Source organism: Fukomys damarensis, unplaced genomic scaffold (genome assembly GCF_012274545.1).
Source record: "Fukomys damarensis isolate Sample0158 unplaced genomic scaffold, DMR_v1.0_HiC HiC_scaffold_37, whole genome shotgun sequence".
Lineage (NCBI taxonomy): Eukaryota > Metazoa > Chordata > Mammalia > Rodentia > Bathyergidae > Fukomys > Fukomys damarensis.
The window spans coordinates 13970281-13992128 of NW_022900949.1; the positions used below are offsets into that span (position 1 = coordinate 13970281).

Here is a 21848-nt window from a genome sequence, read left to right on the forward strand (position 1 = left end):
CCATCTAAATTGAAATGGCTGAAGCTATTATACTTCTATGTAGATGACAGTTCTTTTATGCAGGAAATCCAAAGGAGTCACTGAAAACTTTATAAAATAATAAATAATGTAAAGTTACTAGATACAAAACTCAAGACTCCCACAACAATATACACACCAACCATGTTCAAGAAACTGAATTTGAGAAAATAATTCAACTTATAGTAGTTACAAAAATATATTAGTTAGAAAGCATTTAACCAAGTAACTATTTGTATGTTAAAATCTATAAAACATTGATGAAAGTAATTAAATAAGGAACCCAAAAGGTAGAAGAATATTACACATTCATGGATTATAAGAATTAATAGTGTTAGAGTGAATACTAAACATGTTGACTGATAGATCCTATTCAGTCTCTATCAAAATATTAATGATAAACTCTAGAGGAAATTTAAAAAACACTAAAATTTTATGAAGGTACAAAAGCTTCAAGGCCGGGGATTTAGCTCAGCGGTTTGGTGGCCTGCCTTGCAAGTGCAAAGACCTAAGTTCAATCCCCAGTACCAAAAAAACAAACAAACAAAAAAAGCTTCAAAGCAGCTTTGAGAAATCAAGAAAGCCAGAAGCATCACACTATGTCATTTTAAAATATACTACAAAAGACTGGGGAGTTAGCTCAGTGATAGACCACTTGCACAGCCATAATACTATATACTAATTTTTAAAAGAAACTAAAAGGAAGGGTACAAAAATTATGAGGAAAGGAGGAAAAATAAACATTTCTACATTGCTGAAAGAAATGCAGTCTTGCAAGACCACTATGGAAGTCAGTATGGAGACTCCTTGAACAACTAAAAGTGGAAAGTCCATTTTACTAAGTCATACTGTTCCTGCGTATATTCTCCAAAGAGTGACAAATATCATAGTAAAGTCATATGTGCAAACATATATAAAGCACCATAATTAACAATAGCTAAGCTCTGGAAACAGTTTAAAAGCCCATCAACAGATCAATAGATAAGGAAGTTAGTCATAAAGAGATGAAATCATATCATTTGATGGAAAACGCATGAAAAACTTGAGACTACAATGTTAATTGAAATGTGTTCTACAGAAAATCAATTATTATATGGTTTCTTTTATATGAGAAGCTTAAGGTAGATATAAAAAAGAGCAGAATGAAGGCAAAATGAGAGGAAATTGAAAGGAAGACTTTTTTGAGATGGAGAAGGGTACCAAAAGACAAGAGTCAGCAGCACAGAGAAAGTTTTAAAAGAATTGAAAATGATCAAGATATGCTATATATTTGTACCAATTCTCCACTATAAATGTAACTATTATGTATTATAAACATACAATAATAATAATAAATGAATAAATAAATAAAAGAACACAATACATTAGTATTTCAAAGCATCTACCATACAACATAACTTTTTACTTGTAAAAGTCTTGGCAACAAATTAAACATAAAATCATAGCTCATTTTGCCTGGTTACAAAGACAACTGCAATCTTAGAGTAATTTTAAAGAAGGAAATGTTCAATATATGTACTACAGAATGTTGATAATAATCCTCAGACAACCCAGAGTCATACATAACTGTAAACACAAGAACACCATTGACTCCTCTGTTGGACACCTGAACACAGCTATATTTTGATAAGCAACACTTCTTTTTTTTTTTTGGTACTGGGGATTGAACTTGGGTCCTTGCACTTGCAAGGCATGCCACTGAACAGCTGAGCTAAATCTCCCGCCCCATAAGTAACATTTCTTAAGCATATTTTCAAATATTTCAGTTGCAGACGCTTGACAAAGTACCTTTTTCCACCATGGTAGTATTCATCACTCAAAGTTTCAGAAATGCAAACAAATCTAGTTAATGTAAAGGAGACATTTGAATGTGTGCAGTTGTTTAAATAGTGACAGGAGGAAAAGGCACAGAGCATCAAGTAGGGTCACAGACTTTTTAATGGAAAGGGAGCTTTTGAAACACAGAGGATCTTGTGTATGAAAGCAAGGAAATACATTGAATTTTCAATGTGATGAAATTTAGTGACATGAGTGGAAGTATTCAACAACAGAGCCAGGAAAAACACAGAGTAGTGATATCCAGAGACCCCACAGAACCTAAAAAGTATCTATGGAAAGGTGATATTGAAACCGAAAAATAATAACTCAAAAACCAGATATAATATTAACAAGCTACATGGTGTTGAGGAACAATGCATTTGAATATGACATTTGAATCAAACCAACACTTCTGCTACAAAAATTCATTTTGGACTCGTTCTTTTGAATTTGATCCCTTTAGGTACCAGAATTGCAACACATTCTGAACTTTTTAAAATCTCTCATAGTTAGATCCATATACATCTCTGGTGATAATACCGAGGTATCCATATTTTTATTCTTCCTTAGTGATTCCAATGAAAAATAAACAGGCATCAGTGACATGGCTTATGGATATAACCAGTCCAAATATATATTGTTAATGAAATTTTTTAAGTAAAATGTACATGCACTTTGAAAATAGATGCACATTTTAAATATATAGAGCTTTGACAATTTCACAAGTCATTTCTCAGAAACCACAGAAGTTGCCTGTTTATATTTTAGTCAGACTGTTTATTAGTAAAAGCAGATTCAAGAATATTTGTGCAATTTGGTTAAAGAGGGACCAAAGGAATCAATATTTAACTATGAAACATTCAGTAAAAAAAATCCATAAAGTTTTCACAAGAGTGAACAAAGAATCTGAGTTTGCCGGTCTAGTTGTTGGATTACTTACAGGTTTAGATGACTGGGTTTTACAACACAAATTATAAGATGGAAGGAAGAGATATTAAGACTACATTGTTCTGCTCTGCAGCCTCTGCAGGATGCATCTAAAATCCTGATTTCTCAGGCTGTAGGTGAAGGGAATGAGCATTGGGATAACCGTGTTGTACATCACTGAAGCTGTTGCAATCTTTATAGGCGATGTAAACACCAACGGCTGTTCCATAAAATAAGCAAACAAGTGAGAGGTGAGACCCACAAGTGGAGAAGGTTTTATGCTTCCCACTTGAGAATGGGTTTCTCAAAATGGAGGAAAATCTTAAAGAGTGAGAGAAAATGATCCCCAAAAGGAGAATAAGATGATAGATGACACCTACAAAATATGTGGCAATATTTTTGGTAAAGTTATCAGAACAGGTGAGATACAGAAGTTGAGAAGGTTCACAGAAGAAATTAGAAATGTTCACATCCTCAAAATAGTTAAAATGTAACACAATTAAACTGTGCAGCTGAGATTCTAAAAGACTAAACAAAGGAGACACCATGACTAAGACACAGAGGCAAAGGTCTATGTTGGCCTGGTACTGCAGGGGGTAACAGAGGGCCACAAACCAAGCATAGGCCATCACAGTCAGAAACATGTCATCCTTACATCCAAAAATTTTTTAAAAAAGAGACATCTTTGTTAAAGAGCCTTTATATGAGATTACCTTACTCTGTAATCGGATGTCCAGAGTCATCTTTGGGACTGTTGGGGAGATGAAACCAATGTCAGCCAAAGACAGGTTGGAGAGGCAGAAGTACATGGGGGTGTGGAGGTGAGAGTCTGAGATGATGGCCAGGATGATGAGCAGGTTCCAAAGCACAGCCACCAGGTACATGGACAGGAAGAGTCCAAAGAGGATGCTCTGCAGTTCTGGATCCTCTGAGAGCCCCAAGAGATGAAATTCTGAGATGTGTGTTAGATTTTGTTCTTATAAACTTCGTGGCCATCTTTTGCGAAAGAAAGAAGTTTTGGAGAAAAGAAACAAACAAGTACTCAGACAAGTATGCAAATTCCTTTGATATTCATATTTTACACAGTGTACAAGAGTTAGAAGAGTTAGGGCTGCTTTATCTGAACACTAAATTCAAGTTGATTGCACCTAATCTTAAAACATTTATATATGTCACTTATTTTCCAGGATTTTTCTATTTCCTTCTGTTTTCTGATGACCCTATTTTATAAAATGTTCTCAAATATGTTTTATATTTTTTAAATTATTTACTATATAACATTTATTCTTACCTTTGATGGATTTCATTGTTTGGTAAGTTAAATATTTAAGTTAAATGCACATAACCAATGCCATCACTGATTATAGATGTGGTGTTCCTGTAAACTTCAGGTCAATAATTAAATGAAAGAAGGTAGCTCTTCACTGTTTCCCATTCTGTATTCTACAGTGAAAAACCTAAGAATACTTCTTCTGTTTTGATAATCAAAGTCTTTTGCATATGCTTAAGGACTTTAGTACCAGGGAAGTACTCAAAAGTTTGAGCCTGATGCTTCTTATACAATCTAATAGGTATTCACTACAGTATTTCCTGGTACATCTTTTGCAGTTTGCTTCCTTGGATACTTGAGAATGACTTGTGTTTATTATTTGATCTGGTCAGAGTACAGTTTCATAAGGAAAAATACAAACAAGAACACTATAAAATAATGAAAATGCATGATCATGGAATAGTCATTTGTGAAACGGAGACAGCACCTATGGAACTTTAGCCTTACAAAATACTTTTTTTTTTTTAGATTTTTAAATTTCAGAGAGTAGCCAAGCATGGTGGCACATACCTGTAATCCCACCATGTGGGAGGCTGAGGCAGGAGGATCACTGTGAGTTCAAGACCAGCCTGAGCTACATAGTGAGTTCCAGGTCAGTCTCAACTATATAGTGAGACCCTCTCACAAAAATCAAAACAAAACAAAACAAAACAAAATTAAAAATAAATTACAAATAGAGTAGTGGTAATCAGTCACATTTATGAATATGTTTACCTGTAAATATTTTATTATCTGAAAAACCTGGTGTTGGACCAGTGTAAGTTTTTGTAGTATCTACACATGAAGTTTCTGCTATTTTTTTTACAGTAATAATTTTTAAAAATATCTTTAAAGCTTGCCAGCATTTAGAAAATGAGCCATTAGCATTATATGTAAATACAGTTAATAATACTCACCACATTTTAATTATTTATTTATTTATTTATTTATTTATTTATTTATTTATTGGACCTTGCACTTGTGAGGCAGGCCATGGAATCACTGAGCTAAATTCCCAGCACAGCCACTATATTTTTAAAATAAGTAGTAATATGTTCTTTATAACTGGTATTTTAGAGAGGTTCAATTTGTCAGTTATAAAATTTGAGATTAAAATCTCTGAACATTTGATCATAGTCCTTGTTCCCCAAAGAAGTGCTGCCTTTATTTCAATGTGAATATTTTAATACTTTAATATTATGTGCACATCAGTACTACTATCTAATTTAAAAGGTAACAATATCTAGTTCCCCTAAAAAGCACTAGAAGAATCATCTATATTATTTACTCAATAAAAAATCAATCCAAATCAAATATAACCTATTGCCTATTACTGCTTATGTATACTGACAAAGTAAAACTGACACATACAGTGGCGATACTTGTGTGTTCATTAACCACAAAATATCATCTTGTTTAGATAATAATAATTCCTTTAGGCCTTAAGAGAGGAGATAATGCCCTGGGATGGGTATTAGGAAACTGATATTTTAGTCCCATATCATTAATCTTGCACCATACCCATATGTAACTGTGACTCTCTCCAACTCTTATGCTCATACTGGTTAAGAGAAAAAGGGAGACTACCAATCATCTACCCTATCTGTGTTACATCCATGGGATGAGTGAAACTTAATAAAATTTTGCTTTTGCTTTGCTTCCTTCAAATAAACTTTCATGGAAATGGTGAGTGCATTGATAAAAACAAATGTCAAAAACCAATGGAACCTGGAATTAGATTCCAAGACATGCATCAACTCAAGAATAAAGCTTAGCCAGGTGTGGTGGTACATGCCTGTAATCCTAGCACTTGGGAGGCTGAGGCAGGAGGATAGCTGGGAGTTCAAGACCAACCTGGGGAACATAGTGAGTTCCAGGTCAGTCTCAACTGTATAGTGAGACCCTGTCTCAAAAAAACAAAAACAAAACAAAACAAAAAATAATAAAGCTTACCACTTCCCTATACCTCTTTTTTTCTTTTTCTAATCCCTATGAATTTTTTGTCATTTCTTTGAATAACTACAGTGTAGACATTGTTAGATAAAATTTTGGAACTCAGTTTTCCATGATACAGACACAAATCAGAGCTATTACTTTTTTCTAACGATTATTGAATGTACCCGAAGAGGATGACAATATAGATAGAAAAGCAACAAATGTGTTTAAGCAGTGCTAATTACAACCTTTTTTTTTTTTGTAAGTCAAACTATTGTCTGTCCATTGTGGAAGACGTTTTTATTTTTGATGAGCCCTCTGCATCAATAGTGATATTAACTCTGGTGAAAGTGAAATTAATGAAAGTAATTCTTCTATCTTGTTTCAAAACAACACAAATATTACATCTTGCACAGAGTGATTATCACCAAGTAAACCTTTTTTCATATATACAACATATATATATGGACAAAATTAATGTCCCATTTCAGAAATACAAAAAAGGTATAACTTCAAATAATAGGGTATTTTAGACAAGTGATATGAAGTTTACTCTTATAATCATAACAATACTAATATTTAAATTATATTTAGCTCATTTTACACAATCATCACATATAAATCAATTAGGAAGCAAGTCTCTATGCTTATTTCTTATTTGATTCCATTGTATCAAGTAGAAATCAACTCAAATTCTAATGATCACTCTCAGAGATACAAACAATATGCTCTTATCATATTAAATGGTAAATGGGACTGACAGATTCAAATTTAAATTGTCCGACTGTGATTCCCATTCACTAATCTTAAACCCAACCACTAGACAGTATTTAGAGGATATTCAGGTTTCTAACCATGTACAGTTCTAAGGCAAATTTTCAAGTGCTTGCCAATTCTCTTAGTAAAAATGAAATCAGTTCCCTGGTTTCATTTCTCTTTTTGAGGGTGAGCCAGCAGATTACAGGAATGGAGGAGTGCGTAACAACAGCAAATGGAGAGGCATGAGAGTTGTTTGATGAATTATAACCCTCCCAATCTTTCAGTTCTCTTCCTCTGTGACGTATGGGTGTTCTGCCTATAGGGGATGAAGCACGTGTCACACACTATTCTGTAGTCTAACAGGAACCCCCAGAAGGGACAACAGAGTGAACCATGTTCTCTCCTGGTCTATGGAGTGATGTGGAAATGGCATAACTTATGCTGTTAATAGCAAAACTCCCCAGCATTCTCCAGACAGGCTGTTCAATTCATAATCTTAACAACTTCCATCCTCCTCCTCCTCAACTTCATCTGTTTCATACTTGCATTTTTAAGTAATGCTATGGAGAGACGCACTTTATACTTTTGTGGGTGAGATGACTATGGCAAGCACAGAAAGAGAGGGAGGAAATTAAACCCCTGAATTAGTCATCAGAGGCCACAATACAATGAGAAACACAAAGTTTACAGTATTCCCAGATGAAAATTTGCAATTATGGCCCTTCCATTTGGCTGGTTAGATGATGTTTGTCTAGGTGATTTAAAAATAAAGTATCAGATAGTCCTCTAACTCGGCATTTACTGGGTAAAGTTACTTCTCTGCTGGATCGTGACCAAGGAGTGCAGACCCAAAGCAATTTCCCTGCTTTGTGAACTTTGTAAAGGTTCTGGTTCTTTTCTCAGCTTGATATGAATAGAGTGTCAGATATAAACTTCCTCCTACAGACACCTTGGATGGGGAGACCCTGTAGAGGCTTCTTGATTGGTACAATCAAACTGAAGGGTTGGAGACACATGCTGATATTGACTACTAGACAGTTCTGGATGCTCAATGCACAGAGCTAATCATCAGCTACGTTGGTCCATTTTCTGCAATCCCTATGGACTTTCTAGTATTACTGGAGGAAAAGAACAAGAAACTAAAATGTCAATCATATTTTTCAGTTGAAAATATTTGCATACTATTCACTGGATTTGCTTCTTTTCAAAAAGATTTTTTGGTATTTTCCTTCCATTGTGGATTGTGGTAAAATATATACAACAGAATTTCATTTTCATCCATTTTATGTGCACTGTTCAGTAATATTGACCATGTTCATCATGTACAAATACAACCAACTTCCATTTCCAGAAATATTTCCTCTTCCTAAACTGAAAATTTGTACCCATTTTTAATATTCCACATTGCTTCCTCTCCCAACCTTGACAATGACAAATGTACTATGAAACAAGTCTTTAAAAAAAAGCTTAACTTCTACATCAATAATATGAGCAAGAGGGCATGACTTACAGCTCTACATATTTAATGTTGCTGTGAGTCCAAATGAATGCCAAGGTTCTGAGACTAGTATATTATCCTGTGGAGTCTCTGTAAGGTGCTTTTAATGTTCCTGCTCCTCAGGTCACAGGTGAAGTGATTTTTCATAAGGGTGACCTGAGTCCAAGACACTGAAAGAGCAGAAATCTAAGTGCTCTACTCCAGGGACTATTCTATATAAAAAAGCAAACTAACAGGTGACATCATAAGGGGAGAAGGAATTATTTTTCCTATAGTCATTGGTTTTGAACAATGAAGGAAAAATGTTAGTAAGACAAAAACTATTTCTGAGATCGGAGGAGAACCAGAGATGGCACCAACAAAATACCTGACTATATTATTGGTAAAGGTGTCAAAAGAAGCAAGATTAAAGGTTTGAGAATGCAAGTTTCCCTCTCTGTGAAGAATGCAAATTATATGAAATAAATTGTGCAGCAGGAAATAAGAGAGAGAGAGAGAGAGAGAGAGAGAGAGAGAGAGAGAGAGAGAGAGAGAGAGAGAGAGAGAGAACATGCTCAAATGGAAAAGCCACAATGGCAGGTTCTTAATGACTAAGTAACGCAGATGCCATATGGCCTGTCCTTCCTGAGGTTCATGCAGGAGGTGACATCCACATTCTCTCCTCTGACCTTGCAATAATCCTAAAATGAATATCCCAGTGAGAAAGGGGTTTCTTCCTGTAGAGTCAGGAAAATAAAACGGCTGATAAATCTGATTATCAAACCCATTTCCCAGACATAAATGTAAACAAGAGCTATGTATCTTTCACTTTCCCAATATTTAAAATTATATTATGTATGAAAATATATGGAAATATAGATATGCACTACATTCTGAATTAAATTGAATCCTTTATTTAACACCAATTGATCCAGAGTGGCTTGTGGCAAAAATACTCTGGACAAAAGAAAGACCGTTTGCAGAGTCTCTTTAAGGGCTCTTCTATTTGTATTGTGTGAAAATTACAAAAACATATAGATGTGAAGTAATCAAATTCAAACCATTGGTAAATGCATGAGTAATTTTCCATAAATCACATTTGCCCATTAAAATGACTATATTTTCTACTATATTATCTTACATTCAACAAATGCATTTTAAAATATCTGCAAGTCGGGTCTAATAACAACTTTCTCCTGGTTGTTGACAAAGAAAGTCCAACTTGTGTACAGAATAGTACTTCCAATTGGCTCCAGTAGAGAAGACTGCCTTGTGATGGGAGCCTTAAAATTAAATCTTCATTGCCCCAGCATAATCCTGCTCTCTACTCACAGTGAATTTCAGTCTTTCAATTTCACTGGGGTCATGAACCATGATAGAAATAGAAAAAAACACCCATGTGTATACATCCAAGTAAAGTTTGAAAATTAAATATGTTTTTCATTATAGGATTTTTCAAATAAATTACTCTATCACTTTTAAATTAGCAAGGTTATTGATGACTACAATTTTAAGTGGTATTGGAGCTGGAACAATGTGAAATTCTGTAATATCCTTTAATATTTCTCAGGCTAATTCCCATCTAGCTTAATTCCACATTCTCTTTATGTGTCTTTTTTTGTTCATTGTTCTGTGATCATTGACTTTTCTGTTGTAGATGTTAAACAGATGCATATGGCCCAGGTGTACATAACAGGGACACAGTTAAAAGATTTTGTTGTTCAGTATTGTAAAAATATATTTTAAATGTCAGATAGTATAATAGATAATGGCTGATTTTTAATGGGATAAAATATGATTCATAGAAACTTTCCCCATATATCAGTTGTTGGAATTCCAACAACAGTCCTCCACATGTTTCCTAGATTTTTCACTTACATGATATACAGAAAGGAATAAGACTTTTGAAAGGCATGAAATAGGGCTGGGAATTAATTTATCTCAGTGTTTCTGCCACCTGCTTTTCAAACACAAGGACCCAAGTCTGATCTCCAGTACCAAAAAAGAAAAAGAGAGAGAGAGAGAGAGTGTAATAATAATAAAAAGACAATTCAAATCATGACTTTTTCCTTTTTCCTTTTCATGAAGTGTTTCTCTAGTTTAAGGGACATTATGTACTCAAGAAAGAACAATACCATTTTTGTCCTTGACTCTGTCAACATAGTTTATTACATTTATCGGTTTACATATGTTGAACCATTCTTGCATCCCTCAGATAAATCCAATTTGGTCAGGGTGTATGATCTTCTTGATTACCCTCTGTCTTTTCCAGTATCTTGTTGAGGATTTTTACATCTATGTTCATTAGGAAGATTGGCCTATAGTTCTCTTTTTTTGGTTGGGTCTTTCCCTGGCTTTAAAAGCAAAGTAACACTTGCTTCCAGGCATGAATTTGGAAGTATTGCTTCCCTTTCAATTTCATTGAAAAGTTTAAAGGGTAGTGGCAATAGCTCTCTTCTAAATGTCTTGTAGAATTCAGCAGTGAAACCATCAGGACCAGGGTTTTTTGTTGTTGCTAAATTTTTAATTAGATTTTCAATTTCACTGATTGTAATTGGGGTGTTTAGAATTTTTATGTCTTCTTCATTCAACTCTGGGAATTTATTTGTATATAGAAATCTGTCCATTTCTTCCTTGTTTTCCAATTTATTATACATGCTCTTGGAATATGTATTGATGATCCACTGGATTTTTGCTGGACCTGTTATGACTCATATTTTTCAATTCCCAATTGCATGGATTTGAGCCTCTTTATTTCCTTTTATTATAATGTTGGTGAAGGTTTTATCAATTTTATTTATTGCTACAAAAAACAATTCTTTGATTCATTGTTTTTTGGGGGTTTGTTTTGTTTTGTTTTGTTGTTGTTGTTGTATGTGTGTGTGTGTGTGTCTCATCCTCTTAGTCTCCATTGCATTGATTTCTGCTCTGATCTTTATAATTTCACCCTTTATATGATCTTTGGGTTTGTCTTGCTCGTCTTGTTCTAGTAGCTTAAGAATCACCTTTAGGTTGTTTATTTGTACACACTGTTTTTCCAGTGTTGGCATTCACTGCTATGAAATTCCCTTTTAAAACTACTTTCTCTGTGTCCCATAAATTCCTGCATGCTAATAAAAGTCTAATTTCTTCTTTAATGTCTGCTGTGACCCACTGGTTGTTCAGGAGAGGGTTATTCATTTTCCATGTGTTTGTGAAGTTCTTGTGGTTTCTTATGATATTGATCTCCAGTTTAACTGCACTGTAGTCTGATACTATACACTGGATATTAACTGTGATAAACAAGTTGTGTGGAAGCCACAGTGCTTATGCTCTGTCTTTGTAAATATGTGGAGATTCTATCAATGTTTAACAGATATTTTTTGTTCATGTTTTCATGCACTAGGCTCAGTCTAATTGATGATAACAGTTCCGGATGGTATGACTGTTGTCAGCCACCTCCTTGTTCTTATCTTTACCTCAACAATCATTTTAGACTGCCTAGGAAACAAATTAAAGAGAACCAACTTCTGATGTTGTTGGTGAGATATCTATGACAAGCAGAAGCAACGAGTGTGTAAAGCAAATTTTAAAGGAGTTTTGCAGTACATTTGACACAATCAAGGGAATCCATTCATTCGTTGTAGTGGAAACATCAAATATTATACTCTCCCCATCTGGCTATCAAGACTGTCATATTTGTACTTTAGATGAATCAACCATTACTCCAAGAGACTTTGGTATATTAATGTCCTCCCTTTGCCATTACTGGTTTATGCCACTTTTCTGCTGTGTCATGACCAGTGAGTACAGATCCTAAGTCCAGCCCTCCAAGCTTGTTGAGGATTGAAGTCTCAGTTACAGTTCTCAGTGTTTCTATGAATAAAAAGTCAGATAAGAGCATCCTGATGTAGCCATGAATGGAATAGGAAGCACAGATATGAAGCCATGTGTATTTCAATAAACAAATGAAGAGCTGGAGTGACAAGTTATTCTTAATCATTATATGACTGTGGAGCACAGTGCTAAGAGCCCATAATTATTTACATTTGTACCTGTTCTCCAATCTCTAAGAACTTTATATCACTAAAGAAGGTAGGAGACAAAAGGAAAAATAACATCAACAAGTATATTTTATGTAATACCATACTTAGGAATCTTGTGTATTTTATTCACTTATTACATTTCTATCTTTTAAAAACAACACATGTACTATTTATTTCTATTTTGTATCTTAATAGATACACAATGGAAACTTACATCAACCATATTATGTACACAATTTCAGTATCATTAATAAAATACCATTAATTGTGGGTTTTAAAACCATCACCATCATCAATACCCTTACTTTTTTAACTAATTAAATTAAATTTATTGGTGCATTTTAGGCATACAATATAATTACATTCATCGATGTGAATTTTTACCTATGTGTATATATCTTAGTTCTTATTTTTGACCATTCCCCTTCCCTCCCTTCAGGCCCTCCAGCCCTCCCTATTTACAAACGCTTTTTCCCTTTTTTTTTTTTCTTATTTACATCCCCTGCCCTTCTTCCATAGTTTCCTTTCCCTTTTGAATATTTTTGAAGTTCACAAACTAAAAATGTATAGCCAATTTTAAAACTTTAAAATTTAAAATACTCTTTCCCTACACAGCTCTTGAAGCTATCATTCTACCATGAACCATGTTGTTGAATTCACACCATTGAACTGCCAAAATAATGTAGTCAAGGAGGCAAGATTTACAGGTCTTTATATTAAATTTTGGTATTGTTCCCAATTTTCCTTTCAGTGGATGTCACATGTACTGAATTAGACTGGCCTACAGGAGTGCCTACTTGGAACATTTTAGCATTATTTTCTCTAAGGTGGAGACGAAGTGACTCATCAGGAATGACCACAATGTAATGAATTATAATCCCATTTATAGAATAATCGTGCCCTCATACCCCTGCCCTCCCTTCACCCCCTTCTCCCTTCCTTATTTACAAAAAACTTTATTTCCATTTTTTTCATTTTCTCAGATTTTTTTCTGTTCCCTTATTTTCCTTCCCCTACCCTTCCTACTTCCCAAAAACCTTTAGCCCTTTTCTTCTTATTTCACATTGTTAATTATACCATTAGGATGTTATTCATGATTATAGTTTTTCACACCAGAAAAAACTATTCAGTATTTACACATGTGTTACTTATTTATTTCACTTAAGAATATGACCTCAATATTCATCAATTTTCCTGTGAATGACTCTAGTTTCTCATTTTTTATGGCTGAGTAGTACTCTATTTTATAGAAAAACCACATATTCTTTATCCAGTCTCCAACTGATGGGCAATTGGGCTGTTTCCAAGTTTTAGCTATTACAAACTGTGCCACTATAAACATAGGTGTGCATATATCATTGTGATATGATTATTTTAATTCTTTTGGAAAGATACCTAGCAGCAGGATGGCTGGGTCAAATGGAACCTCTAATCCTAGCCATTTATGGAATAATACAATGGAGGTATTCCAATATCTGTTACATGAAATAAAAAAATCAGACAGGTGAAACCTTTCATCACATTAAGGAGGTGGTAGTGGAAAGTTAAGATGGGAAAAGAAAAAATTATGAGAAAAGACAAAAATGGAAACAAAGTCTTTGCAAATAAGGAAGGGTGGGGGATGAAGAGAGGGCAGGGGAATGGAGAAAAATAAAAACCAAGATGTATCATGTAAAGGTACAAGATCTCAAAGATGAATGTAACTGTATTACATACCTAAGATGTACAGTGAAACTTCATGGAAAAAATTCCCAATGATGGATCTCAGAATTGGAAAAATAATTTTAGTAAGAGATGGTATAAAAGTAAAAACATATAGCTCCAGAAAGCTCAAGACTATATAATTGTTAAAGTCGTCAAACAAATCAGGTGAGGACCTGGAATTTAGCTCAGTGTTTCTGCAGCCTGCTTCCCAAGTGCAAGGTCCAGAGTTTGATCTCTGGTACAAAAATTAATAAATAAATAAAAACAAGTCAAGTGAGATTATGCAATTTGGAAGTGTAGCAAAGTATGAACAATTTACATATCTTTTCATTAGGAAAATTATAAGACAAATACATTGTGCAGCTTGCAATGCTAATGGTGATTAAAAATGAACTCAAATTAAAAAACAGTTCAGATAAATGTTCACACTGAAGTGTAATACAAGGGGTGAGAAATGGCCACAAACCTGTCAAAGGCGATCACCATCACATGCATGCCACTCATACCATCAAAAGGGATGAAATGGTGCATCGGTGTCAAGCAACCCAAAAAGCAGATGACTCCACAGTGTACATATTTATCTTACCTTTCCCTGTATAATATTTATTTATTTGGTACCAGGGACTGAACTAGGAACCTTGCACTTGAGAGGCAGGCAGCGGCCACACTGAGATAATTCCCCAGCCCTTTCCCTGTATTCTAGAGCAATCCTTCCCATGATAGCCACAGCAAGAGCCACCTACCACTCTGCACTGTCAGCTGCCCCACCTCCCACTGTGAAAGGCTCCATGAACAGGAAAGTTTTTTCTGTAGTGATAGGGACCAGAAGTGCCTGGTTACATTGTCAATGCATGTCCATGCTACCACTCTCCAGTAAAAATGCCCTCTGTCATTGCTCAAACAGATTAATTTTTACAAAGTGTCATCTTGTTCTACCTAAAGCATACTAGATGTTACAAAACAGACTCCTTTTTTTCCTATAAAACAACAATATGGGACTGTGCAGGTGAAAAGAAGGAAGCTGTGCATGATAAATAGATCAAAGCCTGGCACATTGAAAGCCATGAAACATGGCACCTGATGTCATTATTTTGTTATTTTTCTTTCCCTAATCAAGTTAATAAAATTTTGGGAGTCCTAAGAAAACAAATTAGAGGAACACGTTTTCAGGGATCATGGACGATGTTGATTGGAAGTAGATACAGGGTCCAAGGTCAGCAAATAATTTATATTAAGGATAAGTTTTGAAATATGGATCCCAAGAACCAACACTTCATGGTACTCTTAGCTAAAATACTGCATATAGGCCACCATGTTGCCTTGTTTTTCTTCATGGTAATGAAATAGAGCATTAGAGAGTCTTTCTTCCATCCTTAGTCTTACTCACACTTACTGGATTACTCCGCATTTTGCCTATGTCATGAACAAGGAAATGGAGACTCAATGTCTCTCCCCACCAAGAGTCCAGTGAAGGCTCAGCCCTTGTCTTTAGCATCTCACCATGTCAAATAAGAGTTTTCTTCTGCAATTGAAAGCCTTCCTCAGCAAATCCAAGAAGCAGAGATAGAAGTATGGAGTTATGGAAGGGCTGTAGCCATAGGTTAATCACTTACTATTATATTACCTTAAAGGACCAATGCCCAGCAGCCATGGTTAACATGTTTCATTCATCTGAATCATTGATAAACTCTTAATGCATATCGAGGAATGGATGGATCAGAAAATAACTATCTATATAGTTTTGGTATATTTCTGTATTCAGAAGGAAGTTTACATGTAATATTTACTTGATTTCTATTTTTTAATAAAAAAAATATGTATATATATATATATATATATATACACACACACACACACACACACATATATATACACATATATAAAACCCATATATACATACATGTGTATATATACATATGTGTGTAACAATGAGCATTTAATCATTTTTTCAGTATTACTCACATCCTCACTGATCTGCATCACAATGATGTGTATCCAAAAATGTTTAATTTTTAAAACTAAAATGTATATTCATTTTAATCAGAATGCATTCTGCCCATCTCATGAACATATCTTCTACCATTCTGATATGACATATGCTGAGAAACTAAAGTATCCAAACTACAAAAATTTTCAGAAGCTTGAGTTTACAGAACTAGAGATTTAAAAATGATGCCTCCTTCAGTCCAAATTTTGTTTGGTTGCCTCTGGTGCTGATTCTAGAATTTCCTGCTATTTAGCCTCCTTAGGGCATGTTTAACGTCCTATTCCTCAGGCTGTAGATGAAGGGATTCAGCACAGGAGTCACAATAGTGTACATTATAGAAGACACCACACTCTTTTCAGAAGAATGTGCTAGAGTAGATTCAAGGTACATCCCAATGCTTGTTCCACAAAATAAACAAACAACTGACAGGTGAGACCCGCAGGTGGAGAAAGCTTTATACTTCCCACGTGATGATGGGATTCTGAGAATAGAGAAAATGATTTTATAATAAGAGAATAATATTACTGAAATGGGTAAAAAACCAATTATGGCACCAGCAAAATAAGTAATGATGCTTTTGGTAAAGTTTTCAGTACAATCCAGCTTAAGAATTTGAGTAGGTTCACAGCAGAAGCTGGAAATTGAAACATCCTGGAAGTAAGTGAATTTTAAGACAATTAGATTATGCAATTGTGAGTCCATAACGCTAAATAAAAAAGATATGAAAACAAAGAAGACACAGAGGCTAAAGTTCAAAATAAAATAATACTGCAGGGGTTGGCAGATAGCCACAAACCTGTCATAGGCCATCACGGTCAGAAGCATGTAATCCATACATGCAAAAAGAATCAGCAGAGACATTTGTGTCAGGCAGCCAACAAAGGAAATGACACTCTTGTGTGTTAAAATATCCACAATTATCTTTGGAACAGTGGTGGAGATGAAACAGATGTCAGTTAAAGACAAATTGGCGAGGAAGAAGTACATGGGGGTGTGGAGTTGGGACTCAAAACTGACAGCCAGGATGATGAGCAGGTTCCCAAGTACAGTGACCAGGTACATGGAGAGGAAGAGCAAAAAGAGAATGGGCTGGAGATCCAGATCCTCTGAGAGATTCGTGAGATGGAATTCTAATACAGATGTTAGATTTCAGGTTTTTGTATTGTTTGGACACCTATTTTTAAAAAGCATGGAAAACTTAAATGAATAATTAGGCATCCAGTACACTATGGGTTTTATACTTTCATACTTATAAGTACAGAATCTCCCAGCTTCTACAACTTAGGTAAAATTTTCCACTCATACTGAACCAAAGTTTTATAAATCTTCCATTATTTATAGTATATTACTCATGTTGTCTTGCACACACCCATCTTTGCAACTCTCGACTGAGCAAATATCACAATACCAACATTGGAGACAAGAAGGTCATAATGTCACTATAATATAGCCTATTTTATTACAAATTAAAAATAAATAATAGTTTTGCTCCTTTAAAAAAAATCATTATGAAGGAATTCAAGAAGCACTCAAATTTGCCATAGTTCTATCAAAATCAAGGATAAATATTCCCATAATTCAAAAACTAATGAAATCCCTAAAAGTTTAGACAACAATATCGCCATATTTATTTAATGTTAACAGTTAATATTCATAAAAATATAAGATGTAATCCAAAACACGTGTATTTTGACAGTCCTCTCTATGATATAATTTGGAAACAGGACAAAACAGTAAAGCAGAGAAAAATGAATTAATAAATCGGTTTTATCAGCTGTAATCATAACAACTTTGATCCAAATGTCTGTAGGTGAATTTCTTTGTGGCTCTTTCCTAAAGCAGTGTTGAGAACAATTAGTCATTAAAACTATATCTGTTTCCTCTTACTATTAAGAGCTACAAATATACTTGAGGCCCAGGTGGAAATAATCTTTCCTAAATAATTTAACAAAAACTTTCATTTTACATTGAAAATATTATTTTCATTTGACTCTAGTAGAAGTGACAATCTTCTGAGTTGGAACTCAAGAAATGAGCATATTAGTCCTGAATAATTGTTTCTGTATAGTATTCTAAATGATTATTAATCTTTCCTCTATGTGTTCATACTGCCAAATGATAATGCTGTTTCATTGCAAGAATTTCTCTGGTGTGAAAAACTAAAAGTGTAAATAAGGTTAAAATGATATAATTGATAGTGTGAAATATGAAGAAAATGGCTAAAGGGGAAGTGGGAAAGGGAGGGGAAGGAAATAAAGGAAAAGAAAAAATTTTAAAAAAGGAAAAAATGGAAACAAAATCTTTGTAAATAGGGAAGGGTGAAGGGAGGGCAGGTATATGGGGAAAAATAAGAATCAAGACATATCAGGCACTTGTAAAGGTACAAGATCCCCATGATAAAGGTAACTGTATTGTTTGCCTTAAATGTACCAATAAATTTAATGGAAAAATAAAAAGAATTAGTGTACCTTATGATCTGAATTTGGGAACAAATAAATATTTGGTCATTATGGCTTTCTTTTCATTAAGGATTCTTACACTAAGGAAATGGTGATTTGAAGATGATTACAATTGTTAAAGATCACTGGGGTCATCAAATAATGTGAAAACATTAATGGGTCTTAGTGTAAAGCTTAAGTTTAGGCTAGGGCTTACCTTTGAAGGCTTTATCTATTTGGTACCTATGAAACACTGATATATTATTTTAATAATTTTAAGTTGGCACTGAACTTAAATAGAATAACTGGGCCAATATCCATGACATAATCACAAAGAGCTATGTTATCTCCTTTCTACTTTGACGGATCCATAATAGAAGCGGTAAATGTGTAGACACAAAAGAAGCAAATATATTGATGTCACCTTGATGGTGGTCAACCAATCAGTAACTGATTAACACTCATTTTTATGTTTGATGTTTTCTCTATGCCACAGATTGTATAGGCTCTGCAGTATCAGAAATTAAAGAGTGTTAATCTTTCCTCTCCAAATACACAGTATGTTTTTACACAAGAAAAAGTCCATGCCACCTAAAGAAGTAAGAAATAAACATAACTTGGTGTATATAATCTGAGAAGACTATGCAGCTGAGTCGATCCACTCAGTGAGAAACACAGAAATCAGCACCTGACACTCAGGATTGTGTCTGTAAAATTATGAATAGTTCTCTCATCCAGCCCCTCCTCTGCATTATCATCTTCCCAAATGCCCTGCAGTGTTTAGGAAACAGTTTAATTGGATCTATTTGTTACCAATGCTGATGCATTATTTGTAGGGAGTAGAACCATTCTGAGAAGAAAGCAAAAACTTGAACCCACAACCCAGATCATAAACTTCTCAGGCCTCATATCTGACACCCTCACATTATTGTCCTCCAATCATCCTACACAAACTCTGCTTGCCCTAATTAGTAGGAAACAAAGCACCAGGCAGTCTTTCCTACACCCTTCATCTGCTTCCGCACTTACCAATCAGCACTGCAGCTGAAGTTGGTCATGATCAAGGAGCATGAATCTCACATTCATCTGTTCAGCATCAAGCATGGATGATGGTTCTGTCCTCAGGCTTGATGTCTATGTGTCTCTGATGGGGGCTTCCCAGTGCAGAAAATCCATGGAAGAGGAGACTCCTATGAAGCCAATTTCAACAGAGACATCCCACTGAAGGGCTGCAAGCCTGGGCTGATTACTGACTATTATATGACCTTTGAAGCTAACTGCATAGAGGTCATAATTAGCCAAATTGGCTCAGGTTGTCACAAACACTTAGGACATAGTAATATCAATTGTGGAAGAGGAAAACTGGAAATCAGTTTCCACAAATGTTTTGTGGCTCCGTTTCAGTAGAGCAAGACATATATTATTACTATCATTGTTCAGTTATTTAAAATTCATTGATATTTATTGGCATGTTATTATGGTGAAATTTAAATTCCAAAGAAGAGTTTATGACTTTCAAAATTGTCAAGCATACAATTTAGTGATATTCATTACAATTTCATCATAGAGGAACTACCACCAACACCCAACTCCAGAAATTTTTCATCTTCCAAAAATGGAACTATCTACTCTTTATTTAAAAGCTCCAATTTTTTATCCACTTTACTGCTTACCACAATTCTATTATGTCTGTCTACTGATTTCTTTCCATCATTCCTTTATTTTTCCTATTAAATTATTTATATTTGGAGTTTCTTATGTGACTCTGAAGTTAAACTTGTCATCTCAGTCCTAAAATTAGAGTGGTCTTCTATGAACACTTTTAATGCCTCTATTGTTCAGGCTATAGACAAAGGATTCAGCACTGAGGTGACCACAATGTAATGACTGAGATATCAAATATTTTCTGGAAGATTTTGACAGAGTTGAATTAGCACAGAGTTGAAACAAGTAGAAAAAAAATGCTTGTTTTCTAAAATGGGCAAACTACACAGCGTGGATATGATGTCTATAGGAAAAGTAGGACCATTGTGGGTGAAAATTAAAACTTTGACTGAGGCTTCTTGGAATTTCAATGCAATCAAATATATAAACTTAACAGAACTGGTCCCTGAAATTTGGAAAATTAGTGTCCTCCCATCTCACTCTCTAAGCATCAATGTTTGTCCTCATGATGAAGACATAATAATTCTATTAATCCTTTCTCCATTCTTCCTGCCCCTTAGGATTTTCTGTGTCTCTTCTGGGTCATGGTTAATGCTGTGGATCTCACACCCCATAACTGAATGATGGACAATGAAGGCTGATGGTCTACACTTGGGACAGAAATGAATATAATGACACTGGGAGTGTCCTGCTGCTGAAAACTGGAATGAAGATAAGCTGATATGTTGCATATGGGCCTGCAGTATTCAAACTGAAGAGGTGGAGGGTGAAGATGATGATTTACTTCATATGCCCTTGGATGCTTGCTGTCCAAACTCACATTTACCCACATTTTTCCAAGGTTACCTAATCCTGAAGGACCACCTAAAATAAAAAGATGAGGAACAAGATATTGTGGGGGTTCACAATGGTTGTGAACCCTACATCTCAGGAAGAAGGTAAGGCTTGCTATGTAATTTTTCTTTTTATTCATGATTTTTTTAAAAAATGATCCATTCATTTTTATAGTGTTTTTCTCTTTGTGTTAAACTCTATTAAAGAATACTACTACCATTTTTTAGTACAGAGTTTGGTGGCATTATTTATTTTTCTCATTGAGCTTTTTGGTACTTTTTAGGTATACAGTACAGTTACATTCATCTTTGGGATCTTTTGTACCTTTACATAACAGATCTTGGTTCTCATTTTTCCCCATATTTTTAATGACACTTTGGGTAACCATCACTATCATACACTTGCAGAAACTCTCTATCATCCCAAACTGACACTTTGAAGCCATTTGAAAATGTCGAATTTCTCCATTCAAATTCTGCCAGCAACCATTCAACTATGCATCATGATCAAGAATTAGAACAATCAACTTCAAACTTCTCTGATTGAGAAGACCGTTATTACAACTCTAGGTTTTGAGTTTTGCTATTTTTCGAGACCCTATGTTCCAAGTGTATGTGGACAGTCCTAAGATTAAACTGCTGTCTTCTGGAGCAAGGTTAAAGTGGCATATTTGATAGTGTGAAATAGGAAGAAAATGGTTAAAGGAGAAGTGGGGAAGGGGAGGGGGAAAGAAGTAAGGGAAAAGGACAAAATGGAAACAAAGTTTTTGTACATAGGGTAGAGTGAAGGCAGTGAAGGGAGGGCAGAAATAAGGGAAAAATACTGACCAAGATACATCATGTAAAGGTACAAGATCCCAATGATAAATGCAATTGTATTGTTTGCTTTAAATGTACCAATGAATTTAACGGGGGAAAAAAATGAACTGCTGTTGGTGGTGTTCCTCAGCTGT

The 21848-nt window shown here is 34.7% G+C and overlaps 1 protein-coding gene across 1 annotated transcript; it reads right to left on the reverse strand.

Moving 5' to 3' along the window:
- Positions 1-16217: 16217 nt before the first annotated feature.
- LOC104867586 (olfactory receptor 7E24-like) lies at positions 16218-17103 on the reverse strand. Its single transcript, XM_010632001.3, has one exon. The coding sequence runs from the start codon at positions 17019-17021 to the stop codon at positions 16218-16220; it is 804 nt and encodes a 267-aa protein (XP_010630303.2). The 5' UTR covers positions 17022-17103.
- Between the last annotated feature and the right edge of the window lie 4745 nt (positions 17104-21848).

Bases quoted from the DNA above. Each gene is read 5' to 3' on its own strand.
- LOC104867586 (XM_010632001.3), bottom strand. From the start codon at position 17,021: ATGTACCTGGTCACTGTACTTGGGAACCTGCTCATCATCCTGGCTGTC.